Raw genomic sequence first — 27690 nt, forward strand, 5'->3', positions numbered from 1 at the left:
TCAAATGGTTGGCTCTTAAGTATTATCATTATTCAAAGAAATTACCCTATTTGAACTGCAATAAACGGATGATCTAGTTTTATAAATTATAGACGACATAAAGTACGACAGTGGTATGCAAATTATTTCAAGACACTGACCCAAGTCATCAGTATCTTTTATAACGTTACATGAAATACTTAGGGGCTTATTTTACCTGTGCAAGAGTTCAAATGGCAAGTTTCTGTGCCGTCCAAATCGCCTGTGCAGTTCTGACCATGAGTACATGAACGGAATCTTCTCTGTGATCCATTACCACAAGTTACGTCACACAATGACCATGAAGACCATTCTGACCAATTTCCATTTCCTTAAAAATCAAGATTTTTTTTTTAATTTTATCAATTCTCATTGCCATTACAGAATAGTATCTCGTGCGCCGTTGATAAAATGCTTTGCCTATGTAAAGGTAGATAGTTACTCTGTATTCTAGGATGTTGTAAATGAGCAAGCTTTTAATAGCGGACGAAATCCTCAAAGTGGACATGGAGCATTGTCGAAGCGTTTTGTACCACAAATCGAAACAGACAACTATATAATCTGCGAATTCTTTCTAATGCCCAGTAAGTAGAGATTTATAAATGCATTTGAACGTCTTCTTATTTTAACATTATTCCTACGACCTTTAATGCATAAAGGATGTAAATGACTAACGTGGGAAGTATGCATATTTTCCATCACGTGACAGGGGCATATATCTGAGTTTTTCAAGCATCGAGAAAACACGGGAAAATATTGTCTAGCATGCAAGAATGCATATTCTCTAAACAAAAACTACATCTGTCTACTAGGAAAAACGTTATTACACTATGAAACTTAAAATACAAATTAAACTCTTATTTGGATAAATCAATATAAATAATAGTCATGTGATGCGGCCTACGCCGAAATGAAAGCAGAACAAGTAAATGCAATTTACGTTCTAAGGGATCTAGCGTTGACATAAAGTGAGATTTTGTGCACGTATTTTCAGGACAGGACAGGACTTGAAAAATTCTTTGAGGAAGCCGGAGTTTCAAGATACTAGTAAGCGATTTCGAAATACTGGGTTTCAACATTAATTGTGCATACTTATTACGTCATAATTATATCACGTTCAATGATCCAAAAGATCCCTGTGTATATATCACTTTTAATAATCAAACGAATCCCTGTGGTAATTGATTGCTTTCTGTCTTTTCTTTTGTTGAGACAAAACGAAACGAATTAATTCGAAATATATTGCATATTTTCGGATACATTTATATCTCCGTGTCCGTTATAGTATGTCTAGTATAATGGCAAGAATACAGAGAAAATCGAACTTGCTTTTCATCTGTCTTAATATTTGAAACAATCAAACGCAATGAACAAATTAATGAATAAAATGCATTTATTATATTAGTAATTCGCACAATTTTTTTGTTCATTGATACTGTAAAAATGAAGCTAGTTTAAAGTAATTTAGGTGGGAGGAAGCGCGGTATAACGACATTATGTATGAGATAGAGAGAGTGAGCGTGTGTAAATCTTTGTGGCTAAAGTGGGAGGAAATTAAATCAGTTGATCAAGTCTAACTAGATTTTAGTTTCGAACGGATATTGATTACATGCAATTCCAAATTAGTTTATTTGTTTTTCAGGAAAAAGTGAGGAGGGTGTTATTTCCGAAGGCCACAGGTATTACCTCCCAACAGATTCAAGAACATCAAGAAGTGGATGTACCCTGGAATCCAGGCGTTCTCCGCCTGGTAACTACATCATATATTTTTCTAGTTTCGTTTGTTTAAAAACGTATAGCAACATTTGTTTTCAAGGATTATTTTTCCCATAGACTTTAATGATTTATACCACATAAAACATTTTGTCTTTGGCGTTAATTGCGTTCATATGCATATGTTTGCCGCGTTATCTACGTTGTTTTCTTTGTCTTTTTTAGACTGCCACAGGTTTAACGCCACGTTAAATAACATTAACTAGATAGAAGAAATATGATCATAGGAAATAAACAGAAGACAGTCAAAGAATAAACACGAAACAAAAAAGGAGGAATTTTAATGTAAAAATAGATAAATAAATCTTCATTCAAAAATTAAAATAGATCGTTGACTATTTTCTCCTGACCAAGCTCTAAAGATCATGTTCCACCTAACTGCACACGGTATAATTCAACGACAATTAGTGAGGCGTGACTTATCCGCTATCCTCGGTGTTTACCGTAAATTTTTTATGAGCTAAAAGTACAGACACGACACGCCTCGATGCATAAAGTTGATCTATAACACCGATTGATACAATTTAGTATGCCTAGAATTTTTAAAATTGTGACTTGCGTAGGCATTTTCTGAAGATGGATGACTACCATGTTAAACGTTATCTACTAGGTGCCACAAGAAAGACTTACCCGGTAGTCACCCTTGAGAGGCCCTTTATAGTGAAATAAACGAGGTCAAAGGTCATTCGGTGCATAAATACGTTGTATCTTGGTCATTTTTCGGTGTAGAGTAACAACAATGGTATCAAGATGAAGCCAGGGCTTTGTACATTTATTTACAAACACTTACTCAAAGATTTTCTCATATACGTACTGAATATTCAAGAAATCTTAAAAAATGGACAGATAATTCGTTAAAAATGATGTTTTTCAAATAATACTAAGATCAAACCTTCACTATTTGTGTTTATAAATGGACAAAAAATAAGCAATATTACATTTGAAACATTACTTTATATAAATATATATCTGTTTGTAGCATAATTTATTGTTTCCAAGAGTAAATTCTGTCAAAAGTGGGTGGGGTATATTAATAATTAAGAAAACAAATATTAAAAAACTGACAATATTTACATAACTCACATATAAAACATATTTTGAGATAGTAATTTGTTTTGATTTTGGAATAATGTTCTTCATAAGTATTAATTAAGAGTTTTTCAGCTCATTTGCATACTCATGAATATGAATTAAAATGTATCAAATATGTATTTAAAACGTTCATTTAGTACACATGTATCTGTTCTTAACCATTGATAAGAATCTTATCAGTTTTATTAATGTCCAAGTAAAGCTTGTAAATATTCCATGCATTTAGAATATAAGTAGTATCTAACACTTATTCAAATACTGCACAACGTAGTTCACACAGTTCAATCTTGTTCATAGTCTTTTCTCTATATACAATACCAGAGGATATTGTTTTAAAAATGTCACAACTTTATTGTATTCGTTGCCATATACATTTCTACAGTTTGTATATAAATAGCCTCGCATGCACATTCAAACATGCAAACCTGGTAGGATCGGTAGCATTTGCACATTAAACTGCCACATTTCGTCTTGCAATCCACATTAGTATAATATGATATGTTGCTTTTGGTATTATAGGAATACAGTCATACACGTCACCCGTGGTATCCTTTATATGCAAACTTAGATCCATTATTTTACGCTATCGATTCAAAGTTGTGAAGCTTAATTAGTATATGTATTGACCAAACCGGCATATATATATAGCTATGATGGTATATCTGTGTACACAGGATACACACGTGGTCAGTCTGTATAACACTGATGCCCAAAATGGCCTGCATCTATACATAAGGTACCGATAGTTGCCTCTTTATATGCCACAGACACCCATAGTGTATCGGTATTTATCGCTTACCTGACCCGTATGTATAACCATGATACCCAGAGTTACCTGTAGACCTTGGATACATTGTCGGTCTTTTTGTATACCAAAGATATCCGTATTAGCATACATATATAGCCCTGATTACCTGTATCTATACAATGAATACCACAAGAAGCCTGTCTGTACACCTAGAATACCCATAGTTTTCTGTATATATAACCAGGAAGACCTATATATCCAGTATACCCAGAGTGGTCTTTATTTAAAACAAGTTTACAAAAAGCGGTACCCAGGATCCAATAGTGGCCTGTATTTATGGCCAAGAAGACCTGACAGTATACCAAGGATACCCAGATAAGCCTGCCTCTATACCTAGGGTACACCGGCGGCATGTATTTATACCCAGAATATTCATAGTGGTGACATTAAGTAAACAGTCAGGATGGCCTGTTTGTATACCCAGGATACTCAAGGTGGCCTACCAAGAATGCACTCAGGTGACTTGTGTATATACCAAGGTATACATAGGTAACCTGTCTGTATACCAATGCCATTCAAAGTGACCTGAATGTATAGCCGTGATAACATGTCTATATACCAAAGATATCCAGAATGGTGTGAATGTAAATCGAAGATACCCTTAGTAGCCTTTATGTACAACTGTATAGCCAGGATGACAGGCCTGTATACCTAGAATATCCAGAGTTGCAAGGAAACTCGGTGGACTTTCTGTATGTCCAGAATAACCAGAACTGCCTTTCTGTACATTCAGTATATCAGTATTTGCCAATATGTATACATGTGTAGCCAATATGACCTGTCTGTATGCACAGAATACACAGATAAGACTTTCTGTGTACACATGATACCCTTAGTGACCTGTATGTATAGCCAAGATACCCTTAGTGGACTGTATGTATAGCCAAGGTGGCTATACATGTATGCACAAAACACGCAGAGTGAATGATTATATAACTAAGATACCCATAGTGGAATGTACATGTATGTACAGGCCTAGGGTTTAGGGTTAACCCTAACCCTAACCCTAAACCCTGGGCCTACCCATGATAGTTTTCCTGTATAACTAGAATATTCATTTTATCTGTCTCTATATCCAGGCTACCTATTGTTGCATATATATATAACCAGGTTTTCCCTAGGTGTCTGTGTGTATAGCAAGAAGGGCCAATCTGTATACACAGGATACCCAGAGTGGCATGTCTGTATACCCTCGATACCGATAGTGGCATCAATATTTAGCCCGAATGGCGTGTCTGTAAACAAATGATACCAAAAATGGCCTGACTATATATCACTGATACACAGTTGGCATGTCTGTATCCTAAGAATATTCATAGCCTGTATGAAAAGCCAAGTTTGCCGATATACCGAAGATACCACAGTTACCTTCTCTATTCCCCTTAGATACATTGGGTGCCCAGTCGTTATACCAAGTATACTACTGAAACCAATTTAGGCTATCCTGTCTGTAAGCCCAATATTATGTTTTAAATAGTATATTGTTAATTATCCGTCAAAATACTGCAAAACCTTACATAAAACCTTTTGTACATTCTCTAGTATATTAGAAAAACTGAACATACTGACTTCTTGACGGCCTTTGTGAAAAGTGGCTTATTGGTTGTCTCAGATTGTGTCAACCCGATTTAAAATAGAAATGTTCGTTTTCTTAATCACAATACTTTACTAAACTACATAAAACAACTATTTAAACTCTATAATACATGCAAAGAAACCTTAACATATTGACTTTTGGTAGCCAAGTTGAAAAAAGAGCGCCATATTGGTTATCTGAGGTTGCCTACATTGTGTATGGTCTTATTATTAGTTGTATATATCAATCTTATTACTGCAATAAATTACATTAAAACATATGTAGACGCTCATATATATGCATACTTTTGAACATACTTACTTTGGTGGTCATCTTGGTCGCCATTTTGAAAAAAATGGCAGCCATATTGGCTGTGTGACATAGGTTAACATTTTGAAATACTAGTAGCCGGTAGATATGTACCTAATAAAAAAGAACTGCCTTGCTATTGTGTATCCAAATACACAATGGTGCTAAAGATAACTACTGGGCAGAAGTCAACTCACTCCACCCACTTAAAGCAGTATCTACACATAAAACACATATGATGACGATATAAAACAGTTGCGTTTATCAATAGATATTTATCCTACATATCATTTGCTACCTTTCTGTTTTTCAAATCATGAAAATTATATATAAAACTATGAATATTGTACAGCTGTACATGCATGCCAATTTTTATCGTAATTTTGTACGATTTTGCCGCTTTCATTAACATTAATTAATATGCAAATGAGCTACTTTGCATATAGTTATTTTATTTCATATTTAAATACATTCGCTTTAATTAAATACCATTTTTGCTCACTTATTTCATCAAATGGCGAAGACATGATGCCAAATAAGCGAAATTTTAAAAAAACTGCACTTAATGACATTTGACCTACTTTCTTGACCTTAATTTGACCTTAGGATTGTGACTACCGGCAGCAATGAACTACTTATATCATATACTTCACATATAACACATAAAAGTTGCATCTTCACGAAATGCCTACGTAGGTGTTATCCAGCCACATATATAGAAATAATTGGTAAACTAATTGTGAAAGGGCTTAATATTACAATACAGCCGTTAACATTCCGTGACCACTTTGTCATTTGATTTGTGGGTATTATTAAATCAACTGATTACGGATATGTGGTTTAAATGAATAAATTTTATTACATTTAATATCATTGTAATCTAAAGTGGAAATTTGTGCGGTGTATGGTTATTCAGTTATGATGAAATGAATGCTTAACACTTTGTTACAAGCTACATCTCTAGGAGTATTAATTGAAATCGTCTGCTTGGCGCAAAAAGTCACCTAACTGACATTTTTATCAAAATTGACTTTTTGGCAATTTTGACTAATAAATATCCCATTTCATCATTCTAAATAAGTTTTGTCGTAAATTTCACGTCTTAAAATATTCTTTTTGAAAATTAAGAAAAATTGCTAACTACATATACCATTTTGATAAGTGCAAAAACTGTACTAAGTGTACGTAGTATAGTTTTTGCTTTTATTTCTTGATATAGTTATTGAAAGTTGTTAATGCAAAAAATAGACTAAGTGCACATAGCATATTTTTTGCATTTAAATAAATATTCTTTTTTTTTAAATAGTTGATGCAATAAGTGTACTATATGCAGAAAATACATTTACAATAATTATTGAGGAACAATTTAGTAACATTGTAAACAGTCCAGCAAATTCATATTCTTCCGCTAATCATAATGAACACGACAAAAATGATAAACCTCGAAAATCACATAAGCACAAATGTGATGAAAATTCATGGAAACAAATTGTCATTAAAAGTAATAAAAATTGAAAGAAAACTCTCATAAAAACTATGTTACCACAATTGGGAAAATGAAATGAAGTAAAATTTTGAAGAGGGTTTGTGGAGCTGGGTGTAAAACCTATATGCCACAAAAACATTTCCCAAACAGAAAGAGAAAACAATTTTCAAATAGTAAGTGAAAACATTCAAGGGGGTATATTTTCAGTACAAAAGAAAATATAAGGGCAAGATTGCAAACAATTTTACTTAGATACACCTGATATTACACGAGTCGTAATATCCTCAGCATTAGGAAAAAATGCACATATACTGGTGGAATTACCAGGGCAGATTCACGTGGCAAGCATGCAAAACGGCCAAATAAAATGCCCCAAGTAATTTTAACTGATATTCAATGGTATATAAACAGTTTTCCAAGGGTTTAGTCACATTACTGGTGAAAAACATCAACAAAAGAATATCTTGAGACTAATTTAAACCTCACAAAAATGTATGTTTATGCTAAAAAATGCCAGAATAAGAACCTTGATCTCAAGTCTATCTGCACATATAGGTATATCTTTAATACAAAATTTAATATATCATTTTAAAAACCCTTTAAAGACCAGTGTGACATTTGTTTTCCACAGAAAAGTGGTAGGGATAATGACAAAGAGCAGTATGAACGTCATTTAAAAAAATAAAATTTTAGCCAGAGAACATTAAAATTGTGACAAAATTACTGTTGGAATCTAATACTGAACATATTACAGCTTGCTTTGACCTACAACAGGTAGTTCCCGTTCCAAAATCATTTAAGTCACAGTTTTATTATGTAAGAAAATTAAACAATTACAGTTTGACTGTTTACAGTTTAGGTGATATGCACTGGCCAGAACCGAAACAGATTTTATTTGCTATGTTGTGGTACAGTCTGAAACATCTTAGATTTCTAAAGCTTACACACAAAATTTTAGAATGTAGCCACATCCAGAATTGAATGACTCAGTTCATTCAACAAAACTATTTCTCTATACACTACTTCTCAATTTGCAACCAATGTTCAAATGGCTCGTAGAAGGAAAAGATACTATGTTACTGAAATGACATTAAATGATTTCCTAGACTTTAAACACATTGCTTCCAAAATTAAAAGTCTTGATATAGACACAAATGAGGAAAAAATAAAATGGATGCATATACATTGATAGCCCTAGATTTTGGAAAGCCAGACAGTGTTGTGTAATAAAATATGACTTTGATGGTGATGAACATGTGGTCAAGTTGTATCCAAGTACAAAAGCTAAACAGCCCGCCTGCTTAGCTCAGTAGGGATAGCGTTGGTCTACGGATCGCGGGGTCGCGAGTTCGATCCCTGCGGGAGCGTACGTTCTCCATGTCGATTTGATAAAAGACACTGTGTCTGGAATCATTCGTCCTCCACCTCTGATATTTCATGTGGGGGAGTTGGCAGTAACTTGCGGAGAACAGGTTTGCACTAGTATAGAATCCAGGAATACTGGTTAGGTTAACTGCCCGCCATTACATAACTGAAATACTGTTGAAAAACGGCGTTAAACCCAAAACAAACAAACAAACAAAAGCTAAACTGCCTAAACCGAAGTACTTGTGCAATGAAGAATTTCGCCCAAGTTACTACCTGACAAGTATAAAGATTTGTTGGGGCTCTGTAAGAGGAATATTATTCACCGGCCTACCAGGGCTTCTACAAAATGTTACCCCATGAATAAACTATACTGTACTACATTTTCGAGAATCGCATTTGGTTGTTCTGTGACCTTGTTGATTTCACACTAAAGTTGTTTGCGCTTATGTGAGTGCAGGCGGTCTTGTATGATCAGATTTACTTGGTGGTGGGTAAATAAAAAGGAATATGTGAATTTGCTGACTTACTTCAATTAATTCTCTTCATATGACATAGAATGCAACAATGGAATAAGTTGTTAAAGTTGGTAATGAATTAATCACCGTAATGAGTTAAGAGAATGAAAACAATCATGTGTAAAAAGGACAGTCTGTATTATTGTGTGAGATGTCTTAACTTTTTTCTTGTGTTTTAATATTTATTAATTCTGAAACTGCTAACAAATTAATATAGAATTTGTTATTCAAAATTGTTTATTCACATGCATAAAATATCATTTTCACTACATTTTCATTGCTGTTGTATTGTAAATAAAACTTAAATTAAACTATTGCTGCAATAGTATTGCTATTCTATTACACATTCAAGCAAATATTGCAAAAGAAACAAGTAAGGTTTGAACTTAAATAATTGTCAAAATTAAATTATAACAATGCCATCAGGAAAATATTAAAAATTGTATTTCCAGAACTTAATACAGAATATTGCTCCCAAATCAAAAATGTTGAATGCAAAAACTTGGTTAAGTGCACTTAACTGAGTTTTTGCGTTAAAAAATTTCAGCACATAACGAGTGTAACTGCATTATACTTTAATTTATTATTTATGCTCTATGATATGATAGTTGCCACAAAATATTTAAAGTATGAGCATATTATATCCTTTTTGAATTAAATAGGTAGATATTTAAAGGATTATCGACAAAAGAAAAAATCAGTTTTTTGCTTCTCCTGAACGTTTTTTAAAATGTCAGTTAGACTACTTTTTGCACCAAGCAGACGAAATATTGAAATGAACTTCTGCAAAATATTTCAAATTTGGAGGGGATTAACGAATCCCAATTTTCATTTGATACTTGATAAGTAAAACTATTATTTGCATGTACGCTATATGTTTTTGACGTTATTGTACGTGTTTATCAGAGATATGGCTACATTAGACATTCACGTTAATGGAGAATTACACTAAGCAGCCGTCAATCCTTACTAAAATGACATTGTTAAAGACACTTATTTTTCTCATAATCATGAAGGTTTGTTTTACGTTTTAGCTGTTATTTTATACATTCTATAATTTGCTTTTGTGTTCAATCAAAACATTAACACGATCCTGTGTTTTTGTAACATTTTGAAAATGCGAAATAATCATAAATTGAGTAAAAATTAAAAAATGGCTTCAGTTAACTTTATGACACAATGCATTTTATAATTGTATTCCAGATTTCAGAATGTACAAGTTATTGGTAAAATAAATGAGCGTTAAAAGAAATGTTGTGTGTGTCAAATGCCAATCGATTTAAATGACACAAACATGTTATCCGCTGCGTGTGAAAAAAAGATCTAAGGTATAAAATGAAATGTCCCTTTTGGAAAAAAACATCCATACTGTGTAGAAAAAAAATCTATAGAAAATGATTTCGAAACGTAGATTATAACAAAGCAAATCGGTGGAAAACATGGTTTAACTGAGCCTGTTGATGACAATATTAAGGGAATGAGCAATATAACTTATACCTGTGGTTATAGTCGCTGACTTAAAATCACTCGTAAATACTCATTGATTAAGGGGCATGGGTTCAATCCTTGCTACCGACCAGGTCTCTTTATGTAAGAAAGATGACAGCTTGAGTACTAGTACTTGATCTTTCTAGGAACGATTATTGGGTAAACTGCCCACCTGACATAACTGAAATAGTGTTTAAAATGGCGTAAAACCCATCAAATCAAATTAAATCCCTCGGTTGTCTTTTCTCATATATATGATATGAAACAGGAGCTTCCACATTCACCATTTTAATAGCTAGTTCTTCGTTTCAACTTTACACACATACCCGGTTAGTTATACACTTGTACCTCATTTAGTCTATACACTAACTCCCCGTTTTGTTGAAACACACAATTCCACATTTCGTCTATACACAAACACCCGGTTTGTTACACATTCACCTCAGTTGGTTTAAACACAAAATTCCCCGCTCTGAATGTGAAAAATATCATTGCTTAATAATTGAAGATAGCTTTAATCTAAAGCCTCGGATAATTTTAACATCATAAGAATAAGAGTTGATAGAAATATGATAACTGTAGCTACAGTAATAAAGAAGTTCCCAGTTGGTAGGTTTATAGCTTACATCCCCGATTGGTTGCGTTTACATGTATGTGTGTGTGTGTGTTTAACGTCTTTCTCAACACAAAGAAGGGTGTTATGCCTTTAGAGCATCAGTAAGTTGATTTCTAACATCATTGACCATGTTTAAAGAATAAAAAGTGCATTTGGCAACATTTTGTTAAAAAGTTGAGAAAAAATCTCCAAGGCCATAAAACATTTAGGGTCGGGCCAAAAATATAGGGTAGGTCGGGATACCGGAAACACATTTTTTTCTATGCCTCATAATGTTTGGTCGTTACTGTTTTATACGACAATGAAATTAAGTTAACACTATTCTGTTAAGTGTTAAGAAAAAGCCACACAAGACAGAGATTCTGTCTCAGACGTTATGACCTATTATCCGAAGAAACACAAAGGGCGGAGAGTAGACATCTTCCTTCCTATTTCTGGCATCATGTCGTACGTTATCCAGTGAGTTTCTTGTAAAGCTTGAAAATAAGGGCTGAATATTATTCTAATACCTTAGTTGTTTCCTGGAGCAAATGAGAGATGAATCTTTTGTAATTCTTACGGACTTTTACGTCATTAAATAATAAAGATTAGATTTTCTTAAAAGGTTCAGTGAAGGATTTAGCATAACACGAAAACGTGTTATAGTTAATTTTTTAATTTCTTACACAGATAATCCTGAGCATATTAAGTTCACCTATCATGTCGTACTCGTAGTATATCTATGATCATGAGACGTCCGTCGTATCTCCATCATCTGCCCCCGTACTTATTGCTAAGAGCATCTTCTTTTTAACCACAGAGTCAGTTTACTCCATAATCTCACATCCCCTTTCTAAATTCCAGTTTGTTTAGTTCTGTCCATTGTTTTCTCGTTAAGGGCAAACACATTACTTTATCTGGGAACCAAACGCCGCTCTTCATTGAATTACACGCCACAACACGTGTATCATTGAAGGTTCCATGTTCATCGCCGTTTGAATACATCTGCGGTGTCTCAAAATTGCTTTTATTTATCATGTGTAAATGTTAGGTTCTTCTCAATCCGCGGCTAGAGGGCGTTTTTGTCGTGTTGAGCGACCTATGAAGTTTCCACTTTTTCTATTTTGTCCAGACATTACAGGAACATTTCTTGTAGATGCTCTTTTCGATAAAGGAAATATTGTGTCATCCATGCAGAGTTTTGGTTGCAATAGCATCGAAATTAAGAATTTTTCTCCTTACTGACTCCTTTTTCAACATATTTTCACAGAAATCTTACCTTCAACAATATTTCAGTAAGTCCTGATCGCAAGTTTCTTGTATAGAATGGTCGAATCTTTCCGATTTTCTTAGGCTCCTTTGCATAAAGTTTGATTCGGTGGCCGTAAGAACATTCGCTATGTTAAACATGACCATGAGGGGCAAAGCATGCAGGTTTCCTTATAGTCTATAACTATAACGGAACTTTTGAGAATCGCCTTTTTCAAGACTGCTAAGCTGATTAAAATATGATTCCACGGAAATGTTTTTTATTTGGTGAGCCTTTGTCAGATTCATTTAGATCATTTGGTACATTAAAGAATGTGACTGTCAGGGAGAGGAGAAGAGTTTTCTCACACAGCAAGAGCGTAAAATATTGAGGTCATCTTTGTCATAAGGAGAACGGCATAAATCTTTTACTCTGCATTTATTGTCCAGTTTTCAAAGTTATTTGGCAGAAATATGTCTCTTCCAAATCTTTTTACTTGTTTGGGCTATGGAAACTCTAGAGTTGTGGCGATTTTCATGAGTATATATATTTATACAAGTACGTAAGTTCGAAATAATTCACACGACATTTTATTTAACAAATAATCAAGGCCTTCGAGTGGATTATCGTCTGATTAGCCACGGTTCAGAGTTCAGATGCGTAGGAATGGAATAGTTAAATACTGAAGCTAAACTAACCCTACAGAGACAGCAAAATCATCAATGGAATTCGTATCCTTTACTTTATTTAAAGTCAAATTTCTTCATTGCAATGGAATTTGTCTATTTATATCGTAGATGGGTCTAACAAGTGTCAGCAACATGTTTGTGATCATGGCAACTAAAGTGTATTTACCATGTATTATGAAATAAATAATGTGTCAGGTTGAGTTCCATATGCATTAAACAACACTTTAAGGTTAGATATATACCTATATAGCATGTATAGATATCATATTTGTGAACTACGGAACGATTAACATAAAAAGTAAAAAGTTTTCTATTTGGACGACAGCCTGGTAAATATGGTAGTCAGTTTAGCAAAATATGTAATCAATCGACAAAAACAGCTCAACGTTAAATTGTTAGCCAAGAGCCATTATTATCATTTGAACCACTAAATGTTTTGAGAAAGTCCCTTAAATATACCAGATGTCAGATTCGGATTCGGCATCGGATTAATTCGCATATGTCTAATTGCAAAAATAAAGTAAATATCTTTAGTTACAAGTTTTGCATTTCTGTCTGTTAAGCAAATTGGAAAACAGCATAACCGTGAGTCGATCGCATGAAACACAGAAATTTTTTTAGAATTTAAACGCATCTGTAATTTTCTCAACAAAACAAAGGTCAAAAATAAACACATTTTTTTTAAAGTAATGTCTAAATTACCATATGAGCATCTTTTTCTGTAGCGTGTTTAAGATGTAATAGGTTGTCCAAGACTTCTGTTTTATCCCATCCGTAAGAGGCTAATTTGCAAATAACAAACCACTTGCCATATATACTACATATAGACTAATTTTGTTATCATCCAGTTTACATATGTATATCATCCTCATCCCCAACAACATATGCATGATTATGCCTGTACATTGGCTAACACTGTTGTGTTGCAAACTCGGACACAATAAGAAATGTAACAATATTTTTACTAGCCCCACCATCCCCCGCCTAGTACGATGTGTTTTACTATAGCACCTACAATTACTATAACGTTCGTAATAATGTCATCCTTTCTTTCTAGTATGAGGGAGTTTTGAATCAACTACCGATCAAGGTTATGTGTTGCTGTAAACAGAATTATATCAGCTGATTTAACGTGTCACTTAGTATTTCATTACTGTCAAGATTACTTTCACCTCATTGTTTTATTGTATTTTATTGTAATTTTGTTTTGCCAGCACGAACCAGATAAAACTATCTTTTTTTGTAAATTAATAGAAATTTGGCTCAACTTTTATTTGCAGGTTATTTCATGTCGATATGATTTTCCAAACTCAAGTTATAAGTATTTTTGGGCGCTAAAAGAAGCACACTTTTGTTTTAATTTACTTTGACGTCGTTTGTATTGTGACGTAACGTCAATTGTTTTCTATCCGGTTCGTGCCGTTGCTATATATATTTTTGAGAGAAATAAAGAAACCTGATGTTTAATGACAGAATATCGGGAAAACAAAACAAAGTTGTTCCCGAAAAAGATATCTCCTCAGTATTGTCAGAAGCTTTGCATTATTTGCAAAGTAAGTCTCCTAGCGTGGGGCAAGTCTTCTCATCGAGTAGCAAGTCCAGGCAGTGCAGCAAGTCCAGGGAGCATAACAAGTCCAGGGAGTGCAGCAAGTCTAGGAAGCGTAGCAAGTTAAGGAAGCGCAGAAAGTCTAGAAAGCGCAGCAAGTCTAGGAAGAGCAGCAAGTCTAGGAAGAGCAGCAAGTCCAAGAAGCGCAGCAAGTCTAGGAAGAGCAGCAAGTCCAGGAAGCGAAGCAAGTCCAGGAAGCGCAGAAAGTCCAAGAAGCACAGCAAGTCCAGGAAGCGCAGCAAGTCCAAGAAGCGCAGCAAGTCCAAGAAGTGCAACAAGTCTAGGAAGAGCAGCAAGTCCAGGAAGCGCAGCAAGTCCAGGAAGCGCAGCAAGTCCAAGAAGCGCAGCAAGTCCAGGAAGCGCAGCTAGTCCAAGAAGCGCAGCAAGTCTAGGAAGCGCAGCATGTCCGAGAAACGTAGCAAGTCCACCGAATGTAGCAAGTCCCTTTCAAGTAATTAAGACATAGTCACCTTAAGTAGTGAACCCACACAGACAACGTCTGACAATTTGGGGGCTCGTCCGGGATTTTACTACGAAAAGGTTAACAAAGAAAGGCATTATGAATTACGACGAATGGATTAGATTAGGGGAGAGGCTAGGTCTTAAGGGCGGAGATCTAGCAGCATTTGTTAAAGAAAAGGAAGCAGACCTCCTTGCAAGAGAGGAGAGAACACAGCGAAGAGAAGAGGAGAGAAGAATACTAGAGATGCAGCACGAGCTTCAGATAAAAGAAAAGGAGTTAGAAGTTGAACGGATCAAGAGTACGAGGCCGGCTGCAGAGGGGTCCAGCAGAGTGCTGCGTCCGAAACTACCTCGGTACGATGAGGTGTGTGACGATATGGACGCCTACATCGAAAGGTTCGAGAGGTATGCTGTAAGCCAAGGTTGGGAAGAAGAGACATGGGCGATGAGTCTAAGTTCGCTTCTGACAGGGAAAGGTCTTGAAGTATATACGAGCATGTCTCCCGAGGAAGCGTGTGATTATACAGCGCTGAAAACAGCGGTATTGAAGAGATACCAGTTGACTGAGGAAGGATTTCGAACGAAGCTTAGGAGCAGTAGACCAGAGGCAGGAGAGTCCGTTCACCAATATCTTTCTCGATTGAGGAGATACTTCTCACGGTGGACTGAAATGGCACAGGAAGAGCAGTCTTATCAATCATTGTGCGACTTGATGATAAGAGAGCAGTTTATTCAAAGCTGCTCATCTGACCTAGCCATGTTTTTGAAAGAGAGGGCACCGAAGACAATGACAGACATGAGCCAGTTAGCGGAGCAGTACGTGGAGGCACATGGTGGTAGATTGGAGTCCTCGAAACAATCCTCAAGCAGTGCTCCAAAAGGGGAAGACACCGAGCGCCGGAGTGATAAGATGTCTCCACCTAATGAAAAAAAAATCCCTGGGAGAGAAGCAAAGACTTGCTTCATCTGTAAGAAGCCAGGTCATCTTGCGAGAGATTGTCGATTTAAGTTACCAAACAGAGAGAGTCCGTGGCAAAAGAACGAAAAGCGAATATCTGCAGCCTGTACACTCGCCGAGCAGAAAGAAGGCCCAGTAAAAGATAATACAAGAAATGGTCAGCTGAGACTAGAAAATGGAGAAGTCCTTCCCATATTTTCATGCGGCTGTACCATAGAGACGATGGAGGGGACAAGAAATCTCGACTTAAGAAGAGGATTTGTTGGCGATAAAGAAGTCAAGGTCCTCAGGGACACGGGTTGCGAGTCGGCTGCAGTGCGGAGAGACTTCGTGCGACCGGAGCAGTACCTAGAAAAGGAGATAGTTATGATTACTATAGATGGACAGGCTAAAGTTGTCCCGTTGGCGAAGATTGACGTGGATACACCGTACTTCGAGGGTGAGATTGAAGTCATGGTTCCAAAGACTCTCATCTGTGACCTAATCATAGGAAACATCCCAGGCGTTAGGGATGTAACAGATCCAGAGTGGACGAGTATCAGAGATAAATCAGAAGCTACTGCTGCAGTGATGACAAGAGCGCAGACCCAGAAAGCAGAGGGACCGATGAAAGCACTACAAGTCCCAGAACCATCCTGTGATAAAGAGGTCAATGTGGACAATCTTAAGAAAGCACAGAAAGAAGATAAGGCCCTAGAAAAGCTTTGGAGCATTGCAGTGGCAGAAGAGAGGTTAAAGACGGCGAGCGGAGCTGAATACAGATATGAAGTTCAGAAGGATGTCTTGTATCGGATATTCAAGAAGACCAATGGACCGAGCGATCGGGAGATAAAGCAAGTGGTTGTGCCAGTTCCATATCGACGGAGAGTAATGGAGCTTGCACACGAGTCCATTGTAGGAGGACATCTCTCTTCACAGAAAACGAGTGATAGGGTCATGACAAGTTTCTACTGGCCAGGCATATGTAGTGATGTGACAAGATTTTGCCGTTCTTGTGATATATGTCAAAGGACAATTCCAAAAGGACGTGTTAGAAGAGTTCCTTTGGGGAAAACGACTATAATAGATGAGCCATTTCACAGAGTTGCTGTAGATTTAATCGGTCCCATAATACTAGCGTCAGAAAGTGGCAATAGATATATACTAACAATAGTAGACTATGCCACACGATATCCGGAAGCCATTGCCTTATCTAGGATCGACACTGAAAGAGTGGCAGAAGTAATGCTGGTGGTATTTTCAAGAGTGGGTTTTCCAAGTGAAGTTCTCAGCGCCCGAGGTAGCCAGTTTACATCAGACTTGATGGACAGAGTGAGTCGCTTGATATCCAAGAAGCAACTCTTCACGACGCCGTACAATCCGCAGTGTAATGGATTGTGTGAACGGATAAACGGGGTCCTCAAAGACATGCAGAGTACCGATGAAGAGACGCAGAAAGCCATGACGAAAGAAAATGCTGAAATTAATCTTGCCTGATTTTATGGAAATATGTATATTCCCTTGAAAGAGGGGCTGTTGTCAAGATTACTTTCACCTCATTGTTTTATTGTATTTTATTGTAATTTTGTTTTGCCAGCACGAACCAGATAAAACTATCTTTTTTTGTAAATTAATAGAAATTTGGCTCAACTTTTATTTGCAGGTTATTTCATGTCGATATGATTTTCCAAACTCAAGTTATAAGTATTTTTGGGCGCTAAAAGAAGCACACTTTTGTTTTAATTTACTTTGACGTCGTTTGTATTGTGACGTAACGTCAATTGTTTTCTATCCGGTTCGTGCCGTTGCTATATATATTTTTGAGAGAAATAAAGAAACCTGATGTTTAATGACAGAATATCGGGAAAACAAAACAAAGTTGTTCCCGAAAAAGATATCTCCTCAGTATTGTCAGAAGCTTTGCATTATTTGCAAAGTAAGTCTCCTAGCGTGGGGCAAGTCTTCACATCGAGTAGCAAGTCCAGGCAGTGCAGCAAGTCCAGGGAGCATAACAAGTCCAGGGAGTGCAGCAAGTCTAGGAAGCGTAGCAAGTTAAGGAAGCGCAGAAAGTCTAGAAAGCGCAGCAAGTCTAGGAAGAGCAGCAAGTCTAGGAAGAGCAGCAAGTCCAAGAAGCGCAGCAAGTCTAGGAAGAGCAGCAAGTCCAGGAAGCGAAGCAAGTCCAGGAAGCGCAGAAAGTCCAAGAAGCACAGCAAGTCCAGGAAGCGCAGCAAGTCCAAGAAGCGCAGCAAGTCCAAGAAGTGCAACAAGTCTAGGAAGAGCAGCAAGTCCAGGAAGCGCAGCAAGTCCAGGAAGCGCAGCAAGTCCAAGAAGCGCAGCAAGTCCAGGAAGCGCAGCTAGTCCAAGAAGCGCAGCAAGTCTAGGAAGCGCAGCATGTCCGAGAAACGTAGCAAGTCCACCGAATGTAGCAAGTCCCTTTCAAGTTATTAAGACATAGTCACCTTAAGTAGTGAACCCACACAGACAACGTCTGACAATTACTTTTGTTAATTATACATTTCTATGATAATTAAATTAAAATTAAAATTTTATCTTAGTACTGGCATTTGCATGTAGTCATTAAAATTCCTTAATTAAATAGATTTGTGTTGCATAAGTTATAACGGCAGTATTTAATTTTATTAATACATATAACTCTGGAAGTATTTAACACTTAGTCCTAGCTGTAATTAATGATTATTCATATGTAACGGAATTAGACTCAGTATAATACTGGAAAAGACCAACAACCAGCAGCCTCATTGTCCGGAATAGTGTAGGGAAGTTACCTAAACTAAATCTTTAGTATACTCTAACAAATTTTATTATATACCTATATAAATTCTGTAAAAGTTCGGCTTGTATTTCACAATTAAATATGAACAGACAGACAAAATTCCGTATTGTACCTTTTGAATTCCGTATTGTACATTCCGTATTGTATGCTGCCGGACTATTTTCATTAATATGTATGACCTGACACAGTTCTATAAATAGCGCACATAAAAAGTTCACTAAGTTTCATTTAATATCGTTAAACATTGAAGATTTCGTTCAAGAACAAAACAAGAATCAAAATGGTAAAGGTATATAATAAAAGGGTCATTATAACAGTAGCTGGATCTGGGACTTTGTATTCGGCTCGAGTGGATTTTGCATTGTCGGTTCACACTCCGCGCTTGAGCGCCTCGTGAGATTCGATCTGGCAAAATCCACTCGAGCCGAATACTGCATCCCAGATCAAGCTACTGTCATAATAACCCTATTGTATTGTGGTTGAAATTCAAGTTCTTAAAAGAGTGGATCCGCAATTATAAAAAAGCCCACTTCCGTTCTAGTACGCATTTTTGTCAGCGATATTTCAATTTTAAAGTTTACGGAGCTAATAGGAATAGAGGCTTTCCAAGACTGTAACATTCAAAAATAACACCACTTAAAATAGAAGGTTTTGGCAATGCAATACTGATGATATATTGTTCTAACGCAATGCAATACTAATGACGTATTGTTTTTGCGTTATGCAATACCGATGACGTATTGTTCTAACGTTATGCAATACTGATGACGTATTGTTCTAACGTTATGCAATACTGATTACGTATTGTTCTAACGTTATGTTTTAACTGATGACGTATTGTTCTAACGTTATGCAATACTGATGACGTATTGTTCTAACGTTATGCAATACTGATGACGTATTGTTCTAACGTTATGTAATACTGATGACGTACTGTTCTAACGTTATGCAATACTGATGACGTATTTTTCTAACGTTACTGATGACGTATTGTTCTAACGTTACTGATGACGTATTGTTGTAACGTTATGTAATACTGATGACGTACTGTTCTAACGTTATGCAATACTGATGACGTATTTTTCTAACGTTACTGATGACGTATTGTTCTAACGTTACTGATGACGTATTGTTCTAACGTTATGTTTTAACTGATGACGTATTGTTCTAACGTTACTGATGACGTATTGTTCTAACGTTATGTTTTAACTATTAATGGCTATTACGCAACAACGATGCAAAGTTAACAACAATTTCCGGACAAAAGTTCGAACGTAGAATTTTTAATTGGATTTTTTTCATTTAAATAAAATGTTGGTTTCTATGGACGTTCAGACCCCCAAAAATTGGTATTAAATAACTGATGTCACAGTAGTAGTCTTTTTATATTAGAAAATGTTGTTAAGTAATTAAAAATATATTCTCTGTGTACTAATCTGCTATTAAACATATACAGATTCTGGTCGTCTTTTAAAAAATTGCTATGTTTCGTGCTGGTTACAAGACTAGCTATTCTGAATAGAAAATAATTCTGGCTATGTAAAAAGGCGACATAGATGAATATGTGATTGTACCATTTGAGCATGAAATGTCATTTCAGCGCATGCAACATGCGGTTTCAATGTTACTAAAATTTCCTTTTTATTGTATTTCTATTATCATTGAAGGAGTTAAAGGCACTCGCTGCAGTTTTTCCGGACGGGTCGATATTTACCCCAACACCGTGCCAATTTGGTTGTGTTTCTAATCGATGTAGCACACTACAGAGTTGGAGCGGTTTTCTGCGCATGCCCGGAAGTGATTATCTAATGTCGCGTAAGGCAAACATTCGCAAATTATTGTATGTTCGCATGCACTTAATGTAAAATATGTATAATATACTGACCAAATGTTAGGGTAAATATCAACATGGTTACAAAATTTATACATTTAAAGTACATTTAGTTCAAATTGCTTCAGTCCGACATATACTGGAGTCTGTAATTTATACCTGCGCTGCATTGAGGCTGATCACTACCAAATATAACGTAAGCCTCCGCTGGTCTAGTCACAAGTAGTCCAAATATAAATAGTACTAAACTTTTTTTCGTTTCCTAGTGCATTTTCTCGACAGCAACGTGCTTACTTTTACCCTGCCGCGTTTCAGTATGTATCACCTTGCATTCTATTGAAATCGGCATGTTCCTATCGCATGCTAGGTAAAAATGGCGGCGTAAGAATTTAATGTTTCGAAAAGTGAAATTGAAAGAAACGAAAAGTAGTAAATTCAGCGGGTTGTATTTACCGAACTGTAGTTTTCTTATATAAAAGTTAACACCCGCTTTTCTTTTTGTTTTTGCAAAGTAGCGATCTAGTTCTTTATGGGAATATAAGTCTCTGAAAATCTCATATGCTAAAAAATGTCGAAAAACCGTTACGAAGTAAGTGGATTCTATATGAAATAAAGAAGAGCTGGATTTAGTGGTGTTCATCCTAAAAGTCACAGCTGTTTCTAATCCCGTACCGTACCCATACCGTACATCCATATTCGTAAACTATAGGTTTTGTTCGGAGCAAGGCGGAAACTTTCATCGTTCTGTGACATCAAAATGCTTCAGAAACACCTTAAAATCCGCTTATTAAGAAATCTGCCGTTTGATAATTTGATATATTTCTAAGTCATTTGCTCAAACACTGAAAGAGTATTTCGTACCAACCTGCGTTGTATAAATGCCCGCCACACCTCACCTCGTTGTAATTTGATTTAAGCGAAATCTAATATAGTGACCTATCAATTTTTTTTTGTTTTAGATTAGGTAGACATTACCAAAGGTATGTGCAGAGTTTGATTAAATTCTATTATGTGAAACTCGATAAAATAGCAGAAGTACCAACTTAAAATTGACAAAAATATGCAAAAATAGCCCTTGGGTCTGCTGAACAAGTATCCCTTTCTCTACAAAATCATTTTCTTTTGATTTCTCTGAGCATGTTTCAAATAGATATAGTGTTTTCCATTATAAAAATGCTTAGATATCAAATTTATGCAGATTATTGTACTTTACTGAAATATATTTTAGGATTATAGAAATTTTGAAAAATGTTAAAAATAGCACCATATCTAGGGGCAAATTAAATTGAAACAAAGCTGGTGACCTAGTATTTTTATTTCATTTTTCAATACAACATAACATGATCTTTTAATACAAAACATTTCATCAAAATCTATTATTGAGAAAAACATACGAAACTGTAGCGAGCGTCCTTAAATACTTTTAACTCCCCAACAAATCTTTTTTAATACTCTTACATAAATTTTGAGTTATAGCTGGTAATATTTTAAATAACATAAATATTGAGTTATAGCTGGTAATATTTCAAATATCGGTTTGCTTGAATAATAAACATGTAGAGGTATTCTTTCCGAGTCGATTCAAATCAGGACATTCTGACAATTTTGTTGTATTTAGCAGTTCTATTTGCTGTCTTTCGATAAATATTTGTGCGCGGGTGCGTTCAATGCATTTTAAGAATGTTTATTTGTATGAATTTTCAACTTTGTGTCACAAAACATCTGAATATTTGCATGCTACGAATGGATAAAACAGCAATCTAGAAGTTTTTTATTGCAATAAAAGTTCTTTGTGAATCAATGATGACTTTTATAAAACGTTTTATTTAAGGAACGCTTTTCTAACAACTTTCTCCGCTAACGTACAAAATATTCTTATTTATAAATTGTTCACAATTTCTGATTGCAAAACAAGCTCTGATAATCTTCTAAATTTGCAGAGTTAAGACACTAACAAATACCTGAAACCAAGGTTTTTCTAGATGTATATTTGCGACAAACACTGATTAAGTCAAAGAAATAAAAAAAATAGACGCACGGGGCCAGATCTTGAATACGCATTGTCATGTAAAGGTTAAACGCATTCAATTTAATTTGTAAAGCAGGTTTTGGGGGGGAAAATCATGCCAGCAGGGTTCTCCAGTTACTAATTTTCCCTCTGGACCCGGACTTTGTAGCGCAACACCTTGGTTTGTGAAAAAACAAAAACCCTGCTTTGTTCCGAGTTTTGGTCACCCGTATTGAAATAGGTAAAGTGTTTTTGAGAACATTGTAAATTCATTTTCAATAACTGTTTAGCTTAAAGTTTCAAAACGTTGTTATTCTTAAGTCAATATTTGTGGTATCAACCGAGCAAACATTTTGAGACTTCGTTTTTACACAAAAAAACTGTGGTCTGGAAAATTTCAAGCCCTGATGGGGTAATGTCGAGGAATCATTCAAGCGTTCTTGGTAAGCATTCCATTAAGTTTGCCTATATTTTGTGGTCTGGAAAATTTCAAGCCCTGATGAGGTAATGTCGAGGAATCATTCAAGCGTTCTTGGTAAGCATTCCATTAAGTTTGCCTATATTTTGTTTTCTTTTGTTTTGCTTCTTTTTGTCTTTTTGCTTATTTGCTTCTTTTGGGAAGATCCCCATCTCTGTTGTCTTCATGACTTAATATTTGCACCATAACATTCATTTGTGAATAGCATTATTACAGTTTAATACCATATCAAAATGTTACATCTGCAAATATCGAGATAATCAGCACCATCATGTCTGACAGTGATTTTCATCCACACAGACAAATCTATTTCAGGAAACTGTTAATGGTGTTTAGATCCCATATGAATATATCACATTTTCGCAAGATTTGTCAAATTAAGATTTGCTTGACAAGATTTTAAACCAGAACAAAATCAAATCAGCATCATTAAAATATGGCAGAAGATATCATATGTAGATGTGTAATTTGTAGATGTAATGTATAAATACATAAATTCAGGCAGCACAATTTAAGAACAATACCTTATCAACTCAAAAAATGTCATATTTAGGAATAGACGTTGTCAGAAGAAGAAATCATCAATCGTCATTCACCCTTTGTCATACAACTATATAACGACAAGAATGGAATAAAACGAAAGACATGATCGTAAGTTTAAAAAAAAAAACAACTATTTATTATTTTCTATATTGTCGTAATTATCAAAATGTAAAATATATTTATACATATAACTATAATAACTGCCACTGATTACTAATTATGTCTTAGTATCTTACCAATATGTTATTACAATTTTATGTCAAATTTTAACAGTATAAGTGAAATAATAACTTCTTACCTTTAATAGTCGAGGTCAAAATTTTATAGGGATAATATAAAACTACCGAAAGTTGAAGTCTCCAAAATATAAACGTGCATTTTGCATGCACAAACCCTTGACTCGAGGACTTAATGAATTGTTTTCATATGTGATGATGACGATTCTGATAAGATTTTTATTTACCATTCTATTGTTCTTGGAAAAGGTCAAGATGTTTTAAATATCCATAACCGGGGCGCAAAAAATCAACAAAACTACCACAGATGTGTGTTTAAAGTCTTTAAACAATTATTATGATTTTTCTTTTTTACAAACATTGCATTATCCAGATTCCTGTGTATAACATGAAATTTTGGTAAACATGAACATAAATGCAGAAAAGCCAACGACCAGACCTAGCCTTTCCTGTCAACCGGGAAACATTTTAAATGTCAGTGATAGTTATGCCATAGTTATACTAGTGATAGTTTAGGTCTAAGTTACCTTGTCCGTCGCTAGATTTTTCAAATATTTTACAGATCGAATTGTTTTTATGTAACAATTACTTGCAATAACTACATGGCAAAACTCATGTTTGGACAATAACGAAACTGTTTAATCTTAAAAGTTGACAACAGGAATGCATTTGTTGAGAGTACTTTCTTATCTACCATACATCTGTTTTCCGTTTCACGTCACCGGCAAAATTTAGGTTATACGGCATTTTTTTTCATATTTTGACGGCAAAGGAAGACACAAAAATGCCACTCTGGACATTATGTAAAGCACGGACAGACACCTGAGTAGAACCACTGATCTTCCGTAAACAAGTTGAACGGTCTCTATACCTGGAATGATTTTAAGGCCTAAACGAGGTTTTTTAACAAACGGCGGTAATCGGCAAATGAATTGAAGTAAGCTTCCTTATTACTACAGCCACGGAGATCCCTACAATTTATAGATGTACCCAGTCTGAATATTTTTAAACATATTTGTCATTTGTTTATCAATTATGGTTATAAATGACGTTATAATGCTCTCTTGTCAACCGTTGTTCATAATATACATAACTTGACTTCCTTCTTTTTTTAACTGGAAATCAAATCGAACCATGTTGGAATTGAATTTAAACTCCATTTAATTTCATACAGCGTCTGTAAAAAACATAAATGTGTTGTTGGGTTTAGAGGCACTTTGACACATAGAAGGTTTATCATGGAGAACCCAAGTACTTTGCATGTGTAGGACAACCGACCTTTTATAAGTCAGCTTGATATTTTTAGCAAAGCAAATAATCGCGAAAACGTACAAAATATAATCAATTCTCAGTTTTACATTATTACAGCAATTTTTATAAATAACAATGGTTTGTTTCCTTAAGTATCAAAAAATCATAAAAAAATAAACATTCAATCTTTACAACATGTAGATAGAATAGTCAAAAACGTCTGTCAAAGTAAACTTGCAATTTTCCATACTATAAAAATAAAGCTTCTGATTAAAATTTCATATTCTTAAATAAAAAATACTTTTGTAAATAATTTTACATATCTTTATGTCATACCTTTACCTGTATATTATCGCATTAGTGTGTATTAGTGTTATGTATACAAATAACATTATATTTTCTAGGTTAGTTACAAAAGAATGTATATTGAAACTTTTGGGACATAATATGTGACTGTTCATAAATACGTTTCAGTTTGTACTCATATGTCAATTTACTTCAGATCGATGTTACTGAGTGCTTCTATGACAACCTTTGATTAAAGTATCTACCGCATTCACTGAATTGTATTGAAGTTTGTAGCTTATATTTTTTCATGTAGAAAATCACAATTCGTGCTGTGTAACTCAACTTGATTTTTATCTATGTAAAGCATTAACTAGTATCATCTTACAAATACACGCATGCGTTAGTTAATATGTATTAAACAAGATAAAGGTAATCATGTAATACGACACTTATTACATCAAAGTCGTCATGTTTGAATTTTGCTAAAGATTGCTATTCGTTCTTTTAAAATCAGACGAATTTCCATTTTTCTGTTATCATTTTGCAGCGATAACAAGGTGCAAGGAAAAGTATCTTGACTGTTTTAGGTTCATTTACCTTTAAGTTTGGCAAGAAAATCGAAAACGAAACATATCAATGCATATATATTTGCATATCAAACAGTTGTCATATTGGCGGCTTAAATATATAAACACCACTGTGGTCATGTCTTAATATTCTTAGCAAAGCTATAAACTAACACATTAAAGAAGCAGTTGTTATCACACGAAAGACATCAAACGTTTTGCTGAAATCTGTGGAAAACTATTGATGTACTGTGGAAAACTATTGATGTACTGCTTAATCCAAACATTATGAATGGGAACGGAGGGCGATTTCACATAATTATGATCACAGTTTTATACAACTGTATGATAATGTTATCATTTCATGTCTATGTCAATTTGCTCACTATGATAATAAAGTAAACATTCCCCAATCTATCAAATACATAATATTATAGTTATATGTATAAATATATTTTACATTTTGATAATTACGACAATATAGAAAATAATAAATAGTTGTTTTTTTTTTTAAACTTACGATCATGTCTTTCGTTTTATTCCATTCTTGTCGTTATATAGTTGTATGACAAAGGGTGAATGACGATTGATGATTTCTTCTTCTGACAACGTCTATTCCTAAATATGACATTTTTTGAGTTGATAAGGTATTGTTCTTAAATTATGCTGCCTGAATTTATGTATTTATACTTTACATCTACAAATTTCACATCTACATATGATATCTTCTGCCATATTTTAATGATGCTGATTTGATTTTGTTCTGGTTTAAAATCTTGTCAAGCAAATCTTAATTTGACAAATCTTGCGAAAATGTGATATATTCATATGGGATCTAAACACCATTAACAGTTTCCTGAAATAGATTTGTCGGTGTGGATGAAAATCACTGTCAGACACGACGGCGCTGATTACCTCGATATTTGCAGATGTAACATTTTGATATGGTATTAAACTGTAATAATGCTATTCACAAATGAATGTTATGGTGCAAATATTAAGTCATGAAGACAACAGAGATGGGGATCTTCCCAAAAGAAGCAAATAAGCAAAAAGACAAAAAGAAGCAAAACAAAAGAAAACAAAATATAGGCAAACTTAATGGAATGCTTACCAAGAACGCTTGAATGATTCCTCGACATTACCTCATCAGGGCTTGAAATTTTCCAGACCACAAAATATAGGCAAACTTAATGGAATGCTTACCAAGAACGCTTGAATGATTCCTCGACATTACCCCATCAGGGCTTGAAATTTTCCAGACCACAGTTTTTTTGTGTAAAAACGAAGTCTCAAAATGTTTGCTCGGTTGATACCACAAATATTGACTTAAGAATAACAACGTTTTGAAACTTTAAGCTAAACAGTTATTGAAAATGAATTTACAATGTTCTCAAAAACACTTTACCTATTTCAATACGGGTGACCAAAACTCGGAACAAAGCAGGGTTTTTGTTTTTTCACAAACCAAGGTGTTGCGCTACAAAGTCCGGGTCCAGAGGGAAAATTAGTAACTGGAGAACCCTGCTGGCATGATTTTCCCCCCCAAAACCTGCTTTACAAATTAAATTGAATGCGTTTAACCTTTACATGACAATGCGTATTCAAGATCTGGCCCCGTGCGTCTATTTTTTTATTTCTTTGACTTAATCAGTGTTTGTCGCAAATATACATCTAGAAAAACCTTGGTTTCAGGTATTTGTTAGTGTCTTAACTCTGCAAAT

General features: G+C 34.9%; 1 protein-coding gene across 1 annotated transcript; it reads left to right on the forward strand.

The window, feature by feature from the left end:
• The first annotated feature begins 15131 nt into the window (after positions 1–15131).
• Positions 15132–17468, forward strand: LOC123538510 (uncharacterized). Its single transcript, XM_053532972.1, has one exon. The coding sequence runs from the start codon at positions 15132–15134 to the stop codon at positions 17466–17468; it is 2337 nt and encodes a 778-aa protein (XP_053388947.1).
• The last annotated feature ends 10222 nt before the right edge of the window (positions 17469–27690 follow it).

Source organism: Mercenaria mercenaria, unplaced genomic scaffold, assembly GCF_021730395.1.
Source record: "Mercenaria mercenaria strain notata unplaced genomic scaffold, MADL_Memer_1 contig_1916, whole genome shotgun sequence".
In the NCBI taxonomy this organism is placed as follows: Eukaryota; Metazoa; Mollusca; class Bivalvia; order Venerida; family Veneridae; genus Mercenaria; species Mercenaria mercenaria.

Excerpts from the sequence above, each read along its gene's own strand:
- LOC123538510 (XM_053532972.1), top strand. The coding sequence starts at position 15,132 with ATGAATTACGACGAATGGATTAGATTAGGGGAGAGGCTAGGTCTTAAG.